Here is a 24209-nt window from a genome sequence, read left to right as displayed (position 1 = left end):
CCTTTGCTTGGTCTAGGCTGTATCTACACTTGGGGGTTATGCCGGCAGAGCTATGGTGCGGTAGCAATGCTAGTAGAGTGCTGTAGTGTAGACATGGCCCAAATCCGCTGGCATTGCTTCTGGTCCCTGACCAGCTTCCACTTCTGAATCCCCCCCCCCCTTGATTGAACATATCTCAGCGGTGGCTGCACAATTCGCTTTCTGCAAACCGGTGTGCAAGCAAAACTCTGCCCTCCTGAAAAGCAGTCAAGAGAGGGTGGGGGACCACTCGAAATGCAATTCAGAACCAGCAGGATGCCTGCGAATACTTTTCCCTAGAGCCTGCCCGGCTCGTTAGGCCAGACTAATGGTCTAGGTGACCTACAAGGATTTTTGCCAGCCTAAATTCTATGATCAGCTCAGCTCTGCATGGTCTGAGGGACGCCTATCTATCTTAAGTGCTTATATGGGTCACCGTTATGCCCGTACATGAGCACCTCACAATTGTTAATGTATTTATCCTCGCCCCACTCCGGTAAGGTACGAAGTGCTGCTAACCCCATTTCACAATCGGCGAACGGAGGGAGAAAGAGACTTAGGGCTTGTCTACACAAACTTGGAGTTCCCAGCAAGCTGGGGTGTGAATCTGCCCTGCAGTAGCCTGCCGCGGACCAGCTGTCCGTGTGAACCCTTTGATGAGCCTTTTTGAAACAGGCATAGATCAAAGTGCATTAAAGAACTGTTCAGGTGGGTCCAGACTCACTCATAGACTCATAGACTCATAGACTTTAAGGTCAGAAGGGACCAATATGGTCATCTAGTCTGACCTCCCGCATGATGCAGGCCACAAAAGCTGACCCACCCACAACAGAATATTCCAGCCTGCGAGCCCTGCCCTATGCTGCGGAGGAAGGCGAAAAACCACCAGGGCCTCTGCCAATCTACCCTGGAGGAAAATTCCTTCCTGACCCCAAATATGGCGATCAGCAGTACCCCGAGCATACAGGCAAGATTCTACAGCCGGATCCTCATTTTACCCGCGATGGCACGTTAATGCCTAATTGACTAAAATCACGTTATCCCTTCAAACCATTCCCTCCATAAACTTATCAAGCCTAATCTTGAAGTCAGAAAGGTCTTTCGCCTCCACCGTTTCCCTCGGAAGGCTGTTCCAAAATTTCACCCCTCTGACTGTTAGAAACCTTCTTCTAATTTCAAGCCTAAACTTCCCCACGGCCAGTTTATATCCATTCGTTCTCGTGTCCACATTACTACTGAGCTGAAATAACTCCTCTCCCTCCTTGGTATTAATCCCTTTGATATATTTAAAGAGAGCAATCATATCCCCCCTCAGCCTTCTTTTGGTTAGGCTAAACAAACCGAGCTCCTCGAGTCTCCTTTCATAGGAAAGGTTTTCCATTCCTCGGATCATCCTAGTGGCCCTTCTCTGTACCCGTTCCAGTTTGAGTTCATCCTTTTTAAACATAGGAGACCAGAACTGCACACAGTACTCCAAATGAGGTCTCACCAGCGCCTTGTATAACGGAAGCAGCACCTCCCTGTCCCTACTAGAAATACCTCGCCTGACGCATCCCAAAATCGCATTAGCTTTTTTCACAGCCACGTCACATTGCCGACTCATAGTCATCCTACGATCAACCAGGACTCCGAGGTCCTTCTCCTCCTCCGTCTGTGGGAGATTCACAGCCCAGCTTGCCGCAGACTAATTGTGCAGGTAGACAAACCCCAAGCGACTTCTCCAAAGTCACGCAGGAAATCAGGGGTGGAGCAGTGAACTGAATCTGAGTCTTCCCGGCTAATCCCCTAACCACTGGGCCATGCTTCCTCTCGGTGCTCATAGTTAAAGCACAGCCCTGGGAACAGTAACATTTGGGTTCCCTTCCAAGCTCTCCCACTGCTTGTTCTCTGGCAAGTCACTTCACCCCTCTGGCCCCAAGCTTCTCGCTCTGTGGGGTGAGACTGGAGATCGATAAAGCCCCCTGAGATCCTTGCATGGAAGGTGCTATGTAAGTAAAATAATGATTGCTGGGAACGTTGGGGTGAGCATTCTTTGGGGGTCTGTGCTGCCTCCCTAACAGGGCTCTCTCTGTCTCCTCCTTCCCCCCTCTCCCCGCTATGAAAGCTGAATCAGGGGAGTGTGCACGCCGCGAAGTCCCCATCTCCACTGAGTGCTGGGGGATTTCCTTCTGCACCAAGCTCTGTTGCTCTTGGCCCGGCTCCACCTTTTCATACACAAGCGAGGTAGTGTGAGGTTAGCCTGGCGAAGATTCCAACAGAAAGCCGAGCGTCGGCCTGCAAAGCCAGCTGGCTGCTGGCTTTGTGGGACAGGGGGAAGGAGGTCACTGCCGGCTTATGGTGGAACAGTGGGAAGGGAGAGCACGGAACTGCCTGGAAATCGTGTGCTGCTAGAAAAGGACCCTACCGATCTGCCCGGGACATTATCTCTGGGATCACTGCAGAGTTTCTAGTGTGCAGGGGACGCCACCGCCTCTCCTGCCCATGCGTGTGTGAAGCTCTGACCTTTCTGGGGTCCAAAAGCAGCTCTACAATGGGCCAGGCTCAGTGGCTTGGGTTGCTGACATGACATCTGGCTGCTGAAAGGGGGCGGAACGGAGTCCTTCGAGATGTAGCTGCGGTTTGTGGGGGAGATGAGCCGGACATCCTGTCTGCGCTTTGCTCAAGTCACCTGCAGAGCAGGAATGGGCTCTGAACAGTCTATCCCATTCGCTGATAGCCAGGCATGGGCGGGTTTGAGCGCTGAGCCGGCAAACACTTACACGGGATATTGCTAACGACACTTGCCTCCTTTGTGAAGTGCTTTGAGATCTGCGGATGCAAAGTGCGATGTAAGAGCTCGGGATTATTATATAAGCTTCATGAGTAAAGTTAAGCACGCCTGTGTTTGGAGGACGGGGCCTTGATTCGTCATTCTTACGAGTTTTGACTCGAGAGGGATCCAAGCCACAAAGTTCACGTCTGGATTAGGCTCTGGATCCAAACTTCCCCAAAATACAGGGAAGTTTGGAGTTGGGAGGCTAAGCTTCTCAGATGCCACAGCACTAAGGGGTTCAAATACTAGGGGGATGGGCTGCCTTATAAAAATGAGAAAGACAGACAGACTCCGTCTAGACATAGGAGCCAGTAGTGATAATCAGATCATGATCTTGATGATACCAGAGGTGGGAGATATTCACCAGAGCAGAGCTCTTGGGTCGAACTTGGATTGATAGCGAATTATGTTGACTTCCAAGGTCATTTTCCCGCCCCCAGTCTTAATTAAATTAAAACTGTTGCAATCAGGAAATTAACCCCACCTCCAACATCAACAGATAAAAAGGGCCACGTTCTACTCTTACTTCCCTTGGTGTAAAAACCAGAGTTAATTCCAGTGACGTCAGTAGAATGACTCTGATTCACACCAATGCGAGAGCAGGATTTGATCCCAAGCATTACTCATGCCAAATGTAAAGGCCTGAAAAATTCAAGATTCAGAAAGAAAATCAGACTGTTGCACAATAATTAATTCCATAGTCCTTGATGGTCAGATAGAACTGACAGCAAAGGAGGGCCCGCATAGGCTGTCTGTCTGTCTGAAGTATTTACACAGCTCCAATCACTAGAGTATGTATTAATCATTATTATTATTATTTGCATTGCAGTAGCATTTAATAGACCCAGTCATGGAGCAGGACTCCACTATTCTAGGTGCTAGACAAACACTGAACAAAAAGACAGTTCCTGTCCCAAACGCCGTAAAATCTACAGTATGCATTTGTCTACAGGGATAGAATGTTGGCTCATAGGGTTTTATCAGTCCCAATCTCTACTGCAAGGTTATAAACCATGGAGTTCTTTTTGGCAGAGACAGCAATGGGTGCTGTTTTTTACTCCGGGTTTGTACAGCTCCCAGCACAATGGGGTCCTGATATGGATTGGAAGCCTGTAGGCCCTACTGCAATACAACTTATAATAGGAATAACTTACCAGTTAAATCTTTATCGAACCCGTTAATAATTAGCGTTAAGGAGGAACTGGAATGTTTTTAAACCCTGTCAAAAGCTCAGAATGCCACGTGCTATGCCTCCCCGTGAATATTAATGTTAATACCTAGCCTGTCTCCCCCAAAGCACTTCACAAAGGAGGGTAAGTAGCATTAGTCCCTTTTTACAGATGGAGAAATTGAGGCACAGGGAAGCAAAGTGACTTACCCAAGGCCCGCAGCCATTCAACAGCAGAGGAGGGAGTCGAACGCAGGCATACTGCTTTGCAAGCCAACTTTCCTAACTACCAGACTATACTGCTCCTTGGCCTAGCAGCAGGCATGTCTTGTGAACTCAAATCATGGGAGGTAAAGGAAGGAAAGTGTGATTTTCAGCTCTTTCCTTCTGAGCTGAGGTTATCTGTGGTGCTCCCAGGCACCTGGGTCTCGGGGATCCCAAACAGCCAGTGGATTGAAATATTGCTTTGTGTAATGCAAGGTTTTCAGTTCCCCTTTAGGGCCCAGGCAGAGAGAGCTGCTGGGCCTGCTTTCTGCCGCCTCCAGCTGTTTTTCGTTGCAGGCTTGTTGGCGGCCTTGCCTTGCTGGCAGCTAACAGCCTGTGCAAGTTTTGGAATCCTGACCATTCTGCCCTTCGCTTCCGACAACTTAAGCCTCGGTGACTTTTATTCTGTTCAAAATGAAGTGTAGCAAAGAGCACATTGCATGAGGCAGCTCTCAGTCCTGGGATGTGTGCGCATTTGTGGATAGCAATGGATACAGGAGATAGATGTGTTCAGATCTGCATGTGTGTTCAGATGATTGTGATTGTGAGTGTAGTGTAGATGTCTCAGGGTGTGTTTAGATATCAGGGTAGAGAGTGTGTGTGTGTGTATGCACAGGTAGCTAGCAATATGAGTCAATGTGTATCTATGTAATTATCAGTGGGCCAAACTCAGAAGTGACATAAGGTGTGAGCTATACATCATTAAGTGGGTGTGAGCTGGTGTAACTTACATGCTGAGGCAGTGGTGGGTGCAATGTGGAGGAGTAGCAGGAAATTCAGAGAACAAGGGATGGTCTGATTTACGTTACCCCTTCTCACCCTCTCTCCTCATGTCAGTTGCTTTTCCTGCAACACCCATCCAGCTTCTACCTCCTTCATGTACAATTTACACCAACGTACGCCAACTGGCACCACTTAGCAACATCTAACATACAGCCCACTTTACATCCCCTCTCAACTTTGCTCCGTGTGAATGGGTGCAGGAAGTCAGAGGATGTACCTGGCATGGGGCATGTCGGCCATAAGGAACAATCCTGCACTGGCCCCTGGGACAGGGTCTGGATGAACTAATAGGTCTTTTCCATCTGTATTTTACTGGAGACAGAGGTAGCAGGTGAGAGAGAGGAAAACAGAGCAAGAGAGATGGAAGGGGAAGAGGTTTGGGGTTGTGTGGGTGGCTGCTGAGTGAAATGTTGGGGCTTGAGGTGCCCTGGCAATTGGTGGTGGCTGAGGGACTGCTGGGTGGAATGCTGGGGTCTGAGGGTGCCCTGGCAGTTGGGGGTGGCTGGGGTGTGAAGGTGTCAGAGTGGTTGGGGGTGACTGGGGGGCTGCCATGTGGAATGCTGGGGTCTGAGGGTGTCGGGGTGGTGACGAGTGACTGGGAGTGGAATGCTGGGGTCTGAGGGTGCCTTGGCAGTTGGGGGTGGCTGGGGTGTGAAGGTGTCAGAGTGGTTGGGGGTGACTGGGGGGCTGCCATGTGGAATGCTGGGGTCTGAGGGTGTCAGGGTGGTGACGAGTGACTGGGGGGCTGCCAGGTGGAATGCTGGGGTCTGAGAGTGTCGGGGTGGTGACGGGTGACTGGGGGGCTGCCGGGTGGAATGCTGGGGTCTGAGGGTGTCGGGGTGGTGACGGGTGACTGGGGGGCTGCTGGGTGGAATGCTGGGGTCTGAGGGTGTCGGGGTGGTGACGGGTGACTGGGGGGCTGCGGGTGGAATGCTGGGGTCTGAGGGTGTCGGGGTGGTGACGGGTGACTGGGGGGCTGCGGGTGGAATGCTGGGGTCTGAGGGTGCCCTGGCAGTTGGGGGTGCTGGGGCGGTTGGGAGTGACAATTGGACAGTTCTGTTCAGTGAGGAGAGACAGCAGAGTGGGAAGGGGGAGATGCTCTTGGCATCTAGGCAGGGCTGGCTCCAGGTTTTCTGCCACCCCAAGCGGCGGGAAAAAAAAAAAAAAAGCCGATCGGCGGCAGCTCAATCGCACCGCTCCATTCTTCGGCAGCGGGTCCTTCACTCCCTCTCTTCCTCTTCGGCGGCACTTCGGCGGCAGCTCAAAGAGAAAGGGAGGGACTGAGGGACCCGCCACCGAATTCCCGCCGAAGAACCAGACGTGCCGCCCCAATAGCGGACGGAGTGCCGCTGCCGCCCCTTTGTATTGGCCGCCCCAAGCACCTGCTTCCTTCGCTGGTGCCTGGAGCCGGCCCTGCATCTAGGATCCTGTTTCCTGTCCCAAGCAGCCCTAGCTGCCTGCACTCTGAGGACCCAGGGGAGAAAGCACGACGGCCGAGTGAGGGGGTGATGGGGGGGTTCGGTGCCTGATGGGGTCAGCTCCCCAGAAGGCTGCCCTGTGAGGTGGCTGGGCGCAGCTTGGACGTTGCCAGACTCCCCCCACCAAAGCACCTGGACTCCCTTTCCCCATCCCCCCCACTAATGTCCATAAGCTCCCCAGGACAGCGGGACTTCGCTCAGGTAATGGGGAGATTTCTGGGCTTGCAGAGGGTTTATTTCCTGCCCTGTTGCACCCTCCCAAGTGGGGTTGGGCGTTCGTCTGTCATCGGGATCTCTCCATCCCCCGTCCATTCCCCTGGGATGTTCTGGGCTTGGTCAAAGTACTGTCTGGCCATCAGGTGTCCTGGGATGTGTGGGCCGCAGTGGGAAAGGCATTGATACCAGATCCCTTATGAGCCAGCAGTGCCCAATGCACCCACAGCTCACCCTCTGAGTCCCAGTAAATCCACTAGGACATCACTGGAGCGCTTTCCCTCAGATGCATGGAGAGCCTGCTCTGACACAGCAATCTGGGGAGGGGGAAAGGATCCAGGCTGCATCCTGGTGCCGGGGGTGGGATGGAAACATGGTAAAAGGATCCCTGACATAACAAGCCAGATTCTCATTACATTAGGGCCTTTTCAATGGCAACGTAAAGCTGCATTAAAAGCGGTGTAAATTCATGTCCATGTTAATGCCCTTTTACACTGCCCGAAGGGCCTTGGCATAAAGGAGGATCTGGCCCACCGACTCATTTCCTATGTATGTTTACCCCACTACGGAGTATGTTTGCTCCATCCCTCTCTCTGGGGGGCAACAGGGTATCATACTTGGCAAGCTATTCTCTGGAGGCAGCACCAAGCCCCATGTATGGGGAAGCCCCAGAGATACCACACCTGCCATCAAGGGGAAGCAGAAGGTGACAAAGTAAATGCTAATGTGACCAGTGAGACGCTGGACTCCGCCCTCGTCCATGCAGGAGGCACTAGGGATACTGGACAGTCTCACAGCATAAGCACAATATATCCTCTCTGTGACTCAGACGACACACTGCATCCCCGCCTGGCAAGGTTAATGTCACAATGTGACAGCACTACCTCATCTCTCATTAAGGCGTTGCCAGGGCAGAGCGATGCAAGGTTTGCAATCCAGCTGTCTGGCATCACTAGGCAATTCTTTTTCCCCAGCAGTTTAAACACAACTGGGTGGCAATGTCTAAGGACAATTTATTAACTACACAGGTCTGGATAAGCATCTTACTTTCTGAGGGCTTGTCTCTGAGAGTCCTGCCCCCTCCCTATCCTCCCTATCCCAGGCCAATTGATGTCAATGGAAACTGACTGGCTTCCATGGGACTTCGACTAGCTTTTGGTCACCCTCAGCTTTAAGAGAGTGAGTTACGGCCAATGGAGACGATGGATCCCAGCATGCAATGTCCCATCTCAGCTCTGCCCGCTTGGCCATGCATATCACAACGAAGCACTGAATGCTGGGACCAGTCACCTTAGTAGGTTGCACCTCTGTAACGAAGATCAGGGAAGCTGCAATCTACTTCATTTTATGGGCAGCCCTAATTATTGTTACCGCCCTTGGCTGGGCAAACCGGGAGGGCCTGTCTTACGATCCCTTTGGAAGCTCACCAGTCCGTTGCAGTTGCTGATGGCGACTTTGGAGTTCAGGTACTGATCTTGCAAGTGGCCCGCGTAGTGGCAGTCCTCGTGGAAGTCGTGCTGCCAGTCCACCCCGTCCCGCTTCCAGTACTCCACCGTGAAGTGCTCGGCCAGCAGGTTGGAGTGCAGGGTCAGGTTGAGGAGGAACTGGGTGCGGTGGGCGGAGACCTTGTAGAAGACCCGCCGCTCAGCGGCCTCGTAGGACAGGGAGCCCAGGCTGCGTCGGGAGCGCCGCTTCAGCTGGCTTCTCATGTCGAAGGTGAGGAAGTCCCCGTTTTGGTCCACTTGGATGGGGAAAGCGATTTCATAGTGATCGAGGCTGGAGAGGAACTCCTCTGGAGGGCAAAGCAAACGCAGTGACAGTCACGTTCTGGAGAGACAGGGAGGCCAGGAGACCCGGGGCATAGTAAAAGCCAACGCAATTCTCAGCTGCAGGGGCATGTCAAAAGCAGGGAGAGGACCATCCTTCTCTATAGAGCTTTGGTAAGATTGCAGCTAGAGTACTGCACCCAGGATGGCCCAGTGGTGGCAGGAAGGATGGTTGAGTGGTTAGGGCACAAGCCTGAAACGCAGGATACCTGAATCCCCTGCTCTGCCACAGACTCCTGAGAGACCTTGGGCAAGTCACTTCGGGCTCCTCTACACTAGAATCGCTGCACCAGTGCCGATGTAGCTGCTGCCAGCGCAGGCGCTGTATGCTGACGGGTGAGCTCTCTCCCCTCGGCATCATGACTCCACCTCCCCGAGCTACGGTAGCTCTGTCAGTGGGAGAGCTTCTCCTGCCGACGTTGCGCTGTCCACACCGGCGCTTAGGTCGGAGTAACTTACGTCGCTCGGGGGGTGGCTTTTCCACACCCCTGAGCGACTTAAGTTATACCGAAGTCAGTGCTACTGTGTACAAGTCACTTAGTCTCTCTATGCCTCAGTTTCTCATCTCTAAAATGGGGACAATTCCCTACATCAGAGGGGCACCGTGAGGGTAAATATGTTACAAATTGCCAGGTATTCAGACACCACAGGAATGGGAGCCAGGTAAGCTGGAAAGCTGAAGGCAGACCGGGAGGATTGATTGGCAAGGAGAGAGAAAAAGCACTAACTAGGCAGAGCTAATCCAGACAGCGACCACGAGGCTGGAAGAAGGCGACGACTATTTACAAGCTCCTGAAAGGTGTAAATACCAGAGGGGGAGCAACAAACCTTAGGAACAAGAGGCTAAAACCGAGCAAAGGAAACTGGGCCAATTTTCCTTACAGTTCAGTTGTATTAGCCGGCAGAGCAGTCTCCCCAGGGCAAGGATGGAAGCCTGATTGTTTGCGTGATTTAAACTAGACTGAACAAAGGCCCGCTGTGAGGAACCTCCTATGCTCTGGCCAGGGGATGGACTGAAGGACCATAGAGGGCTTTTCCCCATCTGTCTTCTAGGATTAACTCATTTGAGTGTGCTGCACTTGGAGAGAGCCACATGCTCTTTTGGCAAATTACAGCTATTTATTTCTGAAATTCTTAGATCAGGGGTTCATCTCCTTGGGCTCTGGGCTTGCAAAAAGGTGTCAAGGGATTGCGATCACCCTGCTGCCTTTCCCATATTGCTGTATGGGCCGGGGTTCCCTGCTAGATGGAACAGGGGTCCGGGGATGGGAAAGGGGGTCCCAGAACAGTAAACGCTGAGAATTACTGTCCTAGAGGGAAGGTCTCACAACTGTGCACTAAAGCACAGAGGGTGCACTAATGGTTTAGTGAATGAAGTCATAAACCCAGAGCATTATGTTGAGAAGAGGAAAGGAAACACACTCCTTGACCAAACAATCATTGACTGTCTACAGCCTGGTACTGAAGAAAAGAGTGCTACTCTGCCATTTCCATGATCAACTTTTAAAGGATAGATATGACAATAACTACCTTCTAGTCCAGTGGTTCTCAACCAGGGGTATACATATCCCTGGGGGTAGGCAGAGGATGGACCCCCTGGAAGACAACTCCAGATCTTTGCCTTATTTTACAACAGACTACTTAAAAAGCACTAGCGAAGTCAGTACAAACTAAAATTTCATACAGACAATGACTTGTTTATACTGCTCTATATACTATTCACTGAAATGTAAGTACAATATTTATATTCCAATTGATTTATTTTATAATTCTATGGTAAAAATGTGAAAGTCAGCCATTTTTTTCAGTAATAGCGTGCTGTGACACGTATGTCTTTTTATGCCTGATTTTGGAAGCAAGTCGTTTGTAAGCAAGCTGTAACTTGGGGGTACACAAGACAAATCAGACTCCTGAAAGGGGGACAGTAGTTGTGCTAGTCGTTCAGCATAGCCATCGATTTTGATAAGTGATTGTGCTTTTTTGTTAGCAACTCAGCTCAGCAGTCAGGTTCCTTCAGAACTTTGGGATGTACCATCTGGTCCTGATGACTCATTGCTATTAATTATTATTATCATCATTTATGTGATGGTAGCACCAAGAGAGACCAGGACCCTGTTGTGATAGGCATGTTTCAAAACCCTGTTCAGAGTCCCTGCCTTGAAAATCTTACAATCAAAATAAGAGAGACAAAGGGGAGGGAAATCGGAGTTCAAGATCACACAACAGGCTAGTGGCACAATCAAGAATAGAACCTACCCCAGCCAGTACCCACCCCACTAGGCATTTCTGCCACTTCAGCCACTTGTTGCACTTTAACTTATCAACTTCTTCTATCACCTCCTCCTCCGCTGCTTCAGTCTCTGAAAACAGTCCAACCCCACTTAGCATATGTGATCTAACAAGGTCCCAGTCCTAGACGTCTGACTGCACTTGTAGGGGAACACGACACCTTTCTCCATCAAAGAGATTGGCTCCATGTAACTTTTAGTGCCGTGGTTCCCAAACTTTTCAATGCCACGACCCCCTCTGGGCTCACCTGTGTTAACCAGGCCCCAGGGTCTGCGAGAGAGCCCCGCAACCCCACCGGGACTCAGTGGGACCAGACTACGCATGTTGGGTTCGGGTTGCATCTAGGTTAACCACTAGTCCCTTATTTTAAGATGTATTGAAATGTATCAAAACTGATCATGACGGATTCCATTCTAAAGATGAAAGTGAAGCGTATGATAATTGCATGATGTACTTGAGGGCAGTAGAAATGTACATTTGAGTGACAAATCCATACTGTGCTCAGGGAAATGGGGTTCCCCTAAAACGTCCCTTAAAATGAAATGTTGTCCCGGATTTTTCACACGGTTTCCCCTTATTCCCATCCAACGAATCGCCCTAGTTGGGCCAGGTTGTCTTCTGACCCCCTTGGGCTTGGCTTAGGTGGGCTCCCCTCCCCCTGCTCAAGAGGTTGGCATAGCAGTGGCTACAAGCCCCATCCCTGCTGGCTGCCGTCACCTTGCGGTGCCAACCCACGCGTGGCACAGCCAGGCGGTGCCGGACAGTTGGGGCGGGGCAAGCAGCTGCCCCTCGCAATGCAGCACGCACGTCTCGTGACCTCCTGATGCTCTTTCATGTTTCATGAGCCCCCGCCAGCCCCCTCTGCAGTATGACCCCCAGTTTGGAAAACACTGCTCTAGAGAAAGTTCCTGTGCAACTAGCAAACCATCACAGGAATTGCCAGAGTGGTTCATACCTAAGCTATAGCGAGCCCAGTATCCAGTCACGGGGTAATCTACCTGCAGGGCATGTCCTCCTAACCCCCAGTAGCTAGAGGCTGACTTATGCCCTGAAGCATGAGCTATTCATGGCATGGATCAGGAGAAGTTCTACCCTATTGGACTCACCTGCCCATTTTGTCCAAGGGACTTGGTGTACGGTTTGCATCCTTTTTCTTGTTGTTTTCTAAGCAACCGGGGAGAAGCCAGGCTGCCCTGAGGTGGCTGCATTTTGCCTGGCTCCACAATGCCCATCTTCAAAGCCATCATAAATCTGGACTCCAAATTACGCTGTCACCACATGCCCAGCTCTGGAACGTTTACTTTCCTTCTAATGCATTTTCTAATGCAGCGTGGGATCTTGACAGAGTGGTTTCTTCGGCTACTGCTAATGGAGCAATCCTTCCTACTGGCTGGGTCTAGGGGTTACGTCCGGACCTTCCAAACCATAAACACCTCTGGCACCTATTCCTTGGCCTGACCAACCAGAAGCGATGGTTTTATTTTCATTCCTTCTGCCTCGGCTTCCCCCACATCAGACCACATCTGGTGCGATGCAGCCGGGCAAACAGGAAAAGCGATTTCCACTTAAGGAATGACTGGAAGCCTGGAAAAATCTGCTGCTACCGGAAGCATTTTGTTTTTCTTTCTGTCCTCTCCAGCCTGCCACATGGGCAGAAGGAAGCCTGACTAGGAATGGAGCTTGTGCATCCAGTGGTGAGAGCAGGGGGCTGGGAGCCAGGAGCTGGGCTCTCTGCCACCGACTTGTGTGCAGCTAATCCCAGAACAGAGAGGTGGCATTGTCCAGTGGCTAAAGCATTAGCTTAGGCTGTGAGAGAGCCAGCTTCAAGTCCCTGGTTCGACACAGACTCCCTGGGTGACCACGGGCAAGTCACTTAGCCTCACTGTGCCTCAGTTTCCTATTAATAAAATAGGGATAATAGCATCGCTCTACCTTGCAGGAGGGTTGTGAGGATAACTACATTAAAGATTGTGAGGTGGTTAGATAGGGGGGTATGTATTACTATTGCGTCTAGGAGGCCGTCAAAGACCAGCACACACTGCGCTAATTGTTGTACAAACACAGAACAAAAGGACAGCCCTGCCCCGAACGGCTTACAATCTAATGTACCGAAGACAGACAGACAGACACACAGAGAGAGGTTCTATCTATCAGCCTGTAAAGTGGGGATAAAATGACAGCCTGCCTGAGAGGGGGCTATGAGGATTTATTAATGTGTGGGAAGTGCTTTGAGATCCTCAGCTAGAAGAGGGGCAAAGTTACTCTTATATCCCCGAGATTCACACAGCGACAGAAGTGGAACTGGCAGGTGTCAGGAGAGGGATCTCCACCTGCCCCCCAATTCCTGGGAGAGAACTGATTTCATGGGCTGGTCCGACAAGCTCACACCCAGCAAGGCAATCCAATCCAAGCCAAAAGCTCCCCGTGAACGAGGGCTGGAGAACGCTGGGGGCTGGGAATCGGCCACAGAGCCTCTCTGCTGTAGGCCACCGGTTGGAATCTAGCCCTGCTTAATAGTGATCAGCTGTCGGGTGCTCGATCTTAAAGGGGTATTGTCAATTCACAGACTGCACTTCTGTTGGAAAATGGTTTCGCAACTCTGGATACATCTGCCCCTGGGCCCTGCTCCTGTGCTGCTCCCTTCCCTAGAGTATTACGGGGGCTCCCCCTACCCTGCTCCAGTACAGGGGCTCCCCTGCTCCCCCGGCCTGCTTCACTGCAGGTGCTCCCCCACTTTCCTTCCCTGCTCCAGTACAGGGGCTCCCCTGTTCCCTCCCATCCTGGGGGACTACGGAGGCTCCCCCACCCATTGGCATTACTGGGCCCCTCCACTTCTGTTGCCCAGCGTTGCAGGAGAACTAGCTTGTCTGGCCCTTAGCCAGCCCCGTTCCTTCCAGAAAATCCAGTCCTGTTCTCTCTCTCCTTGCAGCCACTCAGGCTGTATTAATAGACCTTGGCGTGACATCCGTAGAATTGTGCCCATCTGTACCAAAGGGGTTTGCACAGGTGATAAGGTGCCTGCTGTTTCCCGCAAGCTCTCTAGCAGCGACAGCATTACTAGAGAGAGACCATACTAAGCCCTGGGGGAACAGAACCTGCTGAGATGTTCGGGCTGGACTGCAGGAACATGCTCAGACCCCATTCTAGGTTTCCTCTCCGACCTAGGGAGGGGAAATGCATCTGCAAGGGAGCGTGAGGGGGTGCAGGGACGGGGACAGAGAGGAAGCAGCAGACACAGAGTGGGAGTGTCGGGGAGAAAGGGAGACAGCAAGGAGGAGACGGAAAGAGGTGAAGGGGGGCTGGAAAGAGGGAGCCAAGGCGGCCTCAGGAGGGGAAGAGAGGGAGCGTGGCAGGGGAAGGGGGAGGCAGGAAGGAGCTCCCTACCAAGTGGTGTCCTTCGTTCCAGAGAGCCCAGGACTTCATCTCAGTTCCTGCACCTCGTACCGCCGCATGGTCGCCTGGGATTATGGGATTAAAGGAAGCCACAGCTTCCCTGGCCTTGTTACCACAGCAGAGACAAGCCCCGGCAGCAGCCCATTCACACATTTCATAATGGATGGGCGAGAAAAATGCTCTCCGGCCCCCAAAGCTTAGGCTGGTCTGGGACCCCATGCCTTGAGTCAGCTCGGCTACACAGAATGGCAGTACTGGGTCAGACCAATGGTCCAGCTAGCCCAGTATCCAGTCTTCTGACATGGCCGGTGCCAGGTGCTTCAGAGGAACGAACAAAACAGCAATTATCAAGTGATCCATCCTCTGTCGTCCAGGCCCAGCATCTGGCAGTCGGAGGTTTAGGGCCACCCAGAGCATGGTGCTGTGTCCCGGCCCATCCTGGCTAATAGCCATCGATGGACCTATCCTCCAGGAACTTATGTAGTTCTTTTTTGAACCCAGTTATACTTTTGGCCTTCACAACATCCCCTGGCAAGGAGTTCCACAGGTTGACTGTGTGCTGTGTGAAGAAATACTTCCTTTTATTTATTTTAAACCAGCTGCCTATTAATTTAATTGGGTGACCCCATATTCTTGTGTTATGTGAAGGGGTAAATAATACTTCCTTATTTACTTTCTCCACACCAGTCATGATTTTATAGACCTCTCTCAGATTCCCCCCTTAGTTGCCTCTTTTCTAAACTGAACTGTCCCAGTCTTTTTAATCTCTCCTCTTATGGAAGTGGTTCCATACCCTTAATCATTTTTGTTGCCCTTCTTTGCCTCTTTTCCAATTCTAATAGACCTTTTTTGAGATGGGACAACCAGAGCTAGACACAATATTCAAGGTGTGGGCGTACCATGGATTTATATAGTGACATTATGATATTTTCTGTCTTATTCATCCTTTTCCTAATGGTCTCTAACATTCTGTCAGCTTTTTAGACTGCCGCTGCACATTGAGCAGATATTTTCACAGATCTAGCCATGTTCACTCCAAGATCTCTTTCTTGAGTGATAACAACTAATTTAGACCCCATCATTTTGTACGTGTAGTGGGGATTATATTTTCCAATGCGCATTACTTTGCATTTGTCAACACTGAATTTCATCTGCCAATTTGTTGTCCCATCACCCAGGTTAGTGAAATCCCTTTGTAACTCTTTGCAATCAGCTTTGGACTTAATTCTCTTCAGGAGTTCTGTGTCATTGTACATTTTGCCACCTCACTGTTCACCTCATTTTCCAGATCATTTATGAATATGGTGAAAAGCACTGGTCCCAGTACAGATCCTGGAGGGACAGCACTATTTATCTCTCTCGATTGTGAAAACTGACCATTTGTTCCTACCCCTTTCTTTCTTATCTTTTAGCCAGTTATTGATCCATGAGAGATCCTTCCCTCTTATCCCATGACTGGTTACTTTGCTTAAGAGGCTTTGGCGTGGGACCTTGCCAAAGGCTTTCTGAAAGTCCAAGTACATCATATCCACTGGATCACCCGTGTACACATGCTTGTTGACTCTATCTAAGAATTCTAATAGACTGGTGAGGCATGATTTCCCTTTTCAAAAGTTGTGTTGACTCTTCCCCAACATATCGTGTTCATCTGTGCATGTGATGTCTCTCAAGTCATCTCCCACTGCTTTATATTTTCCTCTGCTCACACCAACACTGCCACTAAATCCTGCCATTTCTGTCTCTGGGGCTTCCATTTCTCCACACTCCCACAGAACGGCTTTCACCACCTCACACCCTGACTACTGCAGTCCCCGATCCTGGCCTCCCTGCTTCTCACCTCACTCCTCTCTAGTCTGTCCATAAATGATCTATTCCTGAATGTGTCTACCTTCAACTTCTAGCCATCAGATCGCGTTATACCTTTGTCTGCTAGAATGTTCATTGTGTGTAGGTACTAAGAGACTGGGATCAAGTTACCCCTTAACCTTCTGTTTGAGAAGCTAAATAGATGGAGTTCCTTGAGTCTATCATCATAAGGCAGGTTTTCCAGGCCTTTAATAATTTTTGTGGCTCTTCTCTGAACCCTTCCCAATTCAGCAACATCCTTTTTGAATCGTGGACACCGGAACTGCACACAGCATTCCAGTAGCAGTCACAGGGGTGACAAACACGGAAGTAACATAGTGCCTATTCCCATCATATTCTGGCTCCCTTTGACAGACATTGATCTACACACCTCCACTGATGGGTTGGATTGCATCTGAACAGCTGGGCCCCCCAATCCACCTCTAGTTTGCAGAAGTGACAGGAACTGTCCGTGGTACCATAAATTGGTGGACGTCTAGCCCATGAATTTTCCCTTCCTCACCATATGGGCAGCAGCTTGGATTGCTCTAAACCAGGATCATATCAGATTACTGCTCTGGCACCATGCCTAGCACAGCAAAATCATACCAGAATAATGTTCCACAATTGAGAGTGCAGGCTAAATGCATTTACACGGGGGTCCCACCTATAATAAAAGGCAGTGTGCTCTAGTGACTGGAGCACAGGGATATTATAGATTCCACGGCCAGAAGGGCCCAATCTGATCATCTAGTCTGACCCCATGTGTAACACTGGCCAGAGAACTGCTCAGAAATAACTCCTGCTTAAACTAGAGCACATCTTTTAGAAAAACACACAATCCTGAGCCAAGAAGTCCTGAGTTCTAATCCTACTTGGATGCTAACTAACTGAGCAGCCTTGGACACATCACACAGGCTTCTGCAAATGTTGGTTTTTAATTGCTCTGTGCCTCAGTTTCCACATCTGCCAAATGGGGAGTGTCATTGCAGGTGGTGCCTCTGCCTGGCTGCTCTGGGGTTAGCTCTTTCCAGGCCTGAGGCCCCCTTCTGCAGCTTGCTGCCTTCCCCTGCTGCCGCTCTCACTCTTTCTGTCTCTCTGGGGCCCCTCTTTCTCTCCGGGCGCTGCAGTCTCCTCTTCATGACTTGACCCTCCAGCCAGGTCACTATCCGTGTTTCCTTCTTACAAGGTACCAAAGTCTCTCCTGACAAATGGGCAGATAGATGATGCTATAGTTGCCATTATGGAGGATAATGCTATGACAGGAACTGTTCGTGGGAGAACAGTGGCAGAGGGAAATGGACTCACTAGAAACATACATAACTTCAAATTTCTGTGTGGCTTAGTGTGGTGGCATGACATACTGTTTGAAATAAATGTTGTAAGCAAGAGACTCCAAGGTGTTGACCTTGATATATCTGGAGCAATGGAACAACTGGACAAAGCAAAGTCATACCTACAGTCTTACCGGTCAGATGAGGGATTTCAAAACGTTCTGAAGAGTGCACAGAAGTTGGCAGAGGAACTTCACACTGAAGCTATTTTCCCACCCATTCAAGAATACAAGAGTCACCGAAGAAGACGACATTTTGATTACAAGGCACAGGATAATCCCATAAGAGATCCCAAACAACAATTCAAAGTTGAATTCTTTAACCATGTGCTAGATTGTGCAATTCAGTCAGTTGAAGAACGTTTCATGCAGCTCAAGGAACACAGCAGTATATTTGGGATGTTGTATGATATTGCAAAACTCCTCACTATACCTGAAGAAGACCTACACCAGCAATGCCGAAGAAGTGAGGTTTTTACCCACGAAAGCTTATGCCCAAATAAATCTGTTAGTCTTTAAGGTGCCACCAGACTCCTTGTTGTTTTTGTAGATACAGACTAACACGGCTACCCCCTGATACTAGAGACAGTGTTGACACATGATGACATGCGCGATATTGATGTGAGTGATTTAGGTGATGAACTGAAAGCCCTTTCAAGATACATTTCAGCAGGATCAACTCCAAAGGCTGTTCTGGAATATACGTGCACAAATAAGATGACCACCCTCTTTCCAAATGCTTTTGTTGCTCTGCGCATACTTCTAACACTTCCTGTAACAGTTGCCAATGGAGAACGCAGCTTCTCCAAGCTGAAGTTAATAAAAACACATCTACGCTCCACAATGACACAGGAGAGGCTGGTCGGCCTTGCAACCATCTCAGTAGAGCATGAGCTGGCCCAGGCTGTGGACCTTCAGGAAGCAGTTCAAATCTTTGCAACCAAGAAGGCACGGAAAGCACCACTTTGATTATTCAAACAGATAAAAATGCCAGTGTTTACTATGCAGACAAGGTGTCAAGTATCGAAGGGGTAGCCGTGTTAGTCTGGATCTGTAAAAGCAGCAAAGAGTCCTGTGGCACCTTATAGACTAACAGACGTATTGGAGCATGAGCTTTCGTGGGTGAATGCATCCAAAGAAGTGGGTATTCACCCACGAAAGCTCATGCTCCAATACGTCTGTTAGTCTATAAGGTGCCACAGGACTCTTTGCTGCTTATGCAGACAAGAAAAGTTAACTTTCAAATACCTGAACAGCAAATGTAAGTGTTACTTAAAATTTTTAAATAAATAAAAAATATATGGAGACATAACTATCTCATAGAACTGGAAGGGACCCTGAAAGGTCATCAAGTCCAGCCCCCTGCCTTCACTAGCAGGACCAAGTACTGATTTTGCCCCAGATCCCTAAGTGGCCCCCTCAAGGATTGAGCTCACAATCCTGGGTTTAGCAGGCCAATGCTCAAACCACTGAGCTATCCCCCCTCTGAACAACGCATTTTAAGTTGTTCGTTCTCCTTGATTGGGATAGGTAGCAGAGCAGTACCATGAGAGGAGTAGAACAGGAAGAAGGCAGAATTGAGACCTTTCAAAGTTTTGGCCCAAGCGAGGGGGGCCTCATTTGAGCTCCCCGCCTCAGGTGCCAAAATGCTGTGGGCCGGCCCCGGGTGCGCTGGATGAACTGCACCGGATCCCAGGACTGGAGCAGCAGGGGGCACTGTAGATTTGGACTGAGATGCATTGACAGAACTGAGTGGGGGGTCAAGTGTTCCAGGTGAGGACTGAGGTGCTTTGGCAGAACTGCGTGGGGTAGTTAAGTTTTCACTGGCGTTTATTTTGTGCCGTGAATAAGGTAATGCAGCTGGAGCGAGGTGTGAACTCACTGATGGAAGAAGCCCAGAACATTCAGAAGAGGAATTGCCAGAGCCTTTGGCTAAAAGCCCCAGGAACCGTGTTTGTTTCCGATTAAATGTCTTTTCTGCCTCTATAAAACTCTGAACTGCACAGTGTCGGTGGTGGTTCTGCTTTCAGTCACCTCTTAGTTTACCCCTGCTCGGGCTGCAGCTAGAGGAGGCCGTCCCACGGATTTGGAGCACAGATGTGGCACTCGGACTGTATTCAGAACCCAGAATAGTTTTGTGGCTTTGTCCTTTCTCCGTTAGAACTCTATGTAACAAGCAGACCACAGCCTGATGGCATTAGGCGTGTGTGCAAGGGGCCTTAATACAGCATTGAATTTAGCCCGACTGCAGCTAGCCCCATCACCCTGAGTGCGCACAATTCCCTGGGCATAATCTAGGATGACCAGACAGCAAATGTGAAAAATCGGGACAGGGGTGGGGGGGTAATAAGAGCCCATATAAGAAAAAGACCCAAAAATCGGGATTGTCCCTATAAAATCGGGACATCTGGTCAGCCTAGCATAATCCAACCACCTGCACAAGTTCACCTAAACCCATGCACACTGCATACAGACCGACAGACACAACCGGCCGGCAATACCACACACTAACTCAGAAATGCATTCATAGATTCACCACCAGATGACACGCACATGTTCCCAAAAGTACACAGACGGACACCCCGCCCACCCACACGCAAGCCCATAAAATCACCCACACAATTGCAGCCATCTGCACAGACACAGACCTTTACATGTACAGACATAGACAGACATGCACACACAGAGAAATGCCTGCAAACACACACGTGTCAATATGCACATACACACACGTCTCCCTTTTCATAAGGCTCTTCGCGATAAAGCTCTTACTCCAGTGGAGTGGAGCATCCCAGTAGAAGTGCAATGCGAGCTTCCTCATCCCGCTTGCTAACAGGCAGTTACCTCTTGCTCTTCCTAGCTGTCATCCTGGGGCTTGATACAGCCCTTATCGGTTTGCCGGCTAACCACTGCCTAAAATCAAGGAGCATTAAATCCCACAACAAAAGCATCTCTCTTTTTCACGGAAAGACAGGGGTCTATAACTGGGCTACAGGCCTAACAGAGCCAGTTCTAGGGGTTCCCCTACTTTAGGGGTGGGTCCAGGGGTTCCCTAGTACAGCGGCTCTCAACTTTTCCAGACGACTGTCCCCCTTTCAGGAGTCTGATTTGTCTTGTGTACCCCCCTGTTGCACCTCACTTCAAATCTACTTGCTTACAAAATCCGACCTAAAAATACAAGTGTCACAGCAGGCTATTACTGAGGAATTGCTGACTCTCTCATTTTTACCCGTTCATTATAAAATAAATGGACTGGAATATAAATATTGTACTTACATTTCATACATAGAGCAGTACAAACAAGTCATTGTCTGTATGGAATTTTAGTTTGTACGGACTTCGCAAGTGCTTTTTAGTAGCCTGTTGTAAAACGAGGCAGTTCTCTAGATGAGTTGATGGACCCCCTGGAAGATCTCTGCGTACCCCCAGGGTACATGTACCCCTGGTTGAGAATCACTGGACTAGCACAGCAGGACTAGCGCGCAGGGTTTCCCAGCTTAGAGCCAGCATTAGGGATTCTGCCCCCCTCGGCACACAATTCCAGCCCCTCTTCCCCGCCCCCGTGGGAAATCCCTACCTTGTGAGTGGAATTTGTAACCGGGAGAGTCGCACGCAGCTGTGGTGAAGATGAGAGTCCACGTCAGAAGCCTCCAAGCGGTTGCCATGGTTAGCGATGCTCGTCTCAGCGCAGGGAGCATTGTACCAGCCTAAAGGGCTCTGTCCCAACATGTCTCTCTTTGGGCCACTGCTTATGTAGAGACAGGAGTCCTTGGTCCCTTCCCAGACATCCTCAGCCTCTCCGTGCTCTCCCCAAAGCAGCGAAGCCGATGGAATCTTTGTAGTGCGCTGTACCCGGGCCGGCGTAATGGCTTCAACATGTGCTAATTAGAATCAAAGGCTCTCGGTGGCATTGCCCCTGCGGAAGAGAGGGTGAGGAGAGGGAGCGGGAGAAAGAGAAGCGGAGTAAAGGAGAGAGGGAATGGAGGGGGGAAAAAGGGAGAGAGAGAAAAAGGCAGGGAAAGCTAGGGAAAGCAGAGTGGGCAGGAAGGGAAGAGTGAACGTGTCAGAGAAGGAAAGGAAAAGAGGGGCGTGGGCAGGGGGAAGAGTATAAATTAGATGAACCACGTCATTTTCTAGCATGTTAAAGCCCCGTTAGACAAGGGGCCTGCTCTCCGGCATCCTGCCCCTTGTGTCATCATTTCCACCAGTGAAGAGTGGCTGCCTTTCTGACTGACTGGCACTGTACCCCCTTTGCACCCACCCGCCTGAACGCTCAGCTATACCGAGGTCCCTTATACCGCTCGGGCCACGTAAAAGGACTTTAAAGTGATGGCAACTGCCATTTGCCCCCACTTTGAGGCCCCTTTGCCCTGCCAACGTGGTATAAATCGTTCTGCGTGTAAACGAGACCCCCCCCCCTTTTCTCGGCTTTGCGCCAGGCAAAGGAGAATCAGGCCCCAGCTCTACCTGAGCTCTTAAAAACAAACCACGAACGCAGGCACAGCGCTGCTGCTCTGGCAGAAATGTTTTAAGGGGGCACAAGCGTTGAGCGTCGGAAGTGGCCGCTCACCAGCGAGCTGGCTGGCTCAGCAGCAGAGACCTCAAGAGAGAGAAACAGGACAGAGCGGAAGTGGAAGGCACAAGGTGGAGTAAAGGGTCTGAGTTCCAATCAGTCCCGCTGTAGCATTATGCGGCATTTGGGGTGTCACTGCCATATCTGCGGGGACAGACTGGGATGCTACAAAACAGACAGAGCGTGTGAATGCTCCGGCAAAAGGCTGAGGAAGATGGGCTGTATAGACGAACGTGTGAATTCAAATAGAAAGAGCTTTTCTTCTAACAGGAGGATGGCAGGTGATGGGTAAAGGGAATGGCCTGCAGTTCACAGCAGGGTTGTGCATTCTGCAGGAACGGGAAGAAACCTGAATTGCTCTGTGTTTTGTACTTATGTTTCTAGGTTAGGGGAGTTAATTTTGCTTTAGAAAGATAAAATAAACCAAAGATACAGCTTCCTTGGGGTATTTCCACCATCCAAGAATTTAAATACCATGATCTTGTGTTTAGTCCCATAAGTGGCTCCTGGAGGCATTACGCAAGTTAATATTTTGTTACGTCAAATACTAATTGGACAGAGACGGAATGATGAAGTACCTATCTGTGAACACTAGAGGGAGTCTGGGGAAAACAGGAGATGGTGCAGAGCCTGCTGTAATGTGTGAGTTTCTTTGAGACCCTCCCTCCCCATGACGTGCATCACTGCAGCTTGGCTAGCTAACATCACAACCCCTGAAATGGCTCACCCTGTCCTCTCAGGTTACTCTGTCCACTACCAACTGAGAAAGACAAGCCTGGGGCAGGGCGGCTGTGTCATTCCCATCCCACCTCCAGGCAAGAGAGGTTCCCTTGAGAGAGAACAATGTCCCCCGAGTCCATTCACGTGGCCTGTGAATCCAGCAACGTCTGGGATCTCCAAAGAGCATCGATTTCATGGCAGAACTGAGAGAAATATTCTCCAGGCACGATGCTGGAGTCCCCAAGGCTTCCTGATTTCAGTGCATGTCCAAGCAGCTCCTCTGAGAAACTGGCATGGAGCTTTATCTCAACCTTCTCCTCCTGGAGCTTTTCCCAGGTAGTCTCCTGTCTAGCTATTTGGCCAGTCACACTCTAGACCTTATCTTTAGCCAGGATTTGGGCACTGGGAGTCCTTGTCAGACAGTCAACTCATCCAGGCTAGCGTCAGCTCTTTCTCCCTACCGATAATAGTCTGATCATACAGACTCAGGAAGCCAGCCAACTTTCAGAACACCCTAAAAGAAACTGGCCACCAAATAAGTGGCCACGGCATGGAGATCTGGTCAGACATTTGGACCACATACTTTCCACTGTCACTGACACCTTAATAGCAAAAGTCTCCTTCCTATCACTCCATAGACACCCATGGCACTCAGATGACTTGCGGAAAGGAAGGAAGCATGAAGGTTAATAACAAAAACTGTGAACAGCCGGGGACAGAAGCATAAGAAATTTGTTGCAAAGAAGGTTCATCTCAGATCAGGTCACACAAATCCAAGAGGACCCCTCAGGTATACTGAGAGAGCAGCAATCGTAATCATGCAGCCAAACTGACGCAAAACCTCAGAGCTTGTCCATCGTGAGTCCCCTTAAAGCTGTGTGATTGAAACTGCACAAGGGAGAAGGGAAGCAAAAGCCCAGCATGGTCTGGCTCTCCTAAGTCAGCATTTTTAGACTCTATTAAGCTTTGAGATTCCAGCTCTTAAACTTTGTCCTACTTCCAAGGTTTCTGGACAGAAAGCCTCTCGGCTGAAGTATATTTCCCCTGGGCTTTACACTCCTAATTTGTCTTGTTTTTCCGTTGTTGAACCAGCTTCCTCAAAGTGGTTATTATTTCCTGTCGCTCTTCCACATCTCCAGGACCCTGAGCTGCAGTGGTCATGACTTCTGACCTCCCTCCTCTCCCCTCCAGCTTTCCCTCCCTCTCCCTCTAATTTATGTTAGCAGTGCCCTCATCCCCAAAGGCATCAAAGCCTGGGAGAGGTTGCAGAGCAGGGAGAGCCCGTCAACCCTTGACCTCACAGGGAGGAAAGTCTGTTTTTAGCACCACAGGTTGGGAATTAGAGCTGTAAAATTCCCCTGAACTGCAGTGGGGGGAAGGGCCCAAGCGTTGATTCCCTCATGCCCAGGGTGGTGAAAATGCATCCCCTTTTCCACAGCACTCCACCTCTGAGACCCCCAATGACCCTTTATCATGGGAGGGAAAGACCCAAAA

The 24209-nt window shown here is 50.1% G+C and overlaps 1 protein-coding gene across 1 annotated transcript in view; it reads right to left on the bottom strand.

The window, feature by feature from the left end:
* Positions 1–21120, bottom strand: part of ADAMTS10 (ADAM metallopeptidase with thrombospondin type 1 motif 10) — an 84730-nt gene extending 63610 nt beyond the window's left edge. Inside the window, exons 1-2 of the mRNA XM_065422129.1 lie at positions 21000–21120; positions 8164–8528 (exon numbers count right to left, since the gene is read on the bottom strand). Of these exons, the coding sequence (XP_065278201.1) occupies positions 8164–8528; positions 21000–21120 (486 nt within the window). The remainder of the gene's footprint in view (positions 1–8163; positions 8529–20999) is intronic.
* Between the last annotated feature and the right edge of the window lie 3089 nt (positions 21121–24209).

The sequence above is a fragment of the Emys orbicularis genome, chromosome 24, assembly GCF_028017835.1.
Source record: "Emys orbicularis isolate rEmyOrb1 chromosome 24, rEmyOrb1.hap1, whole genome shotgun sequence".
Classification (NCBI taxonomy): Eukaryota; Metazoa; Chordata; order Testudines; family Emydidae; genus Emys; species Emys orbicularis.
Note: the sequence above shows the minus strand (reverse complement) of the source record. Positions and strands in the feature narration are given on the sequence as shown.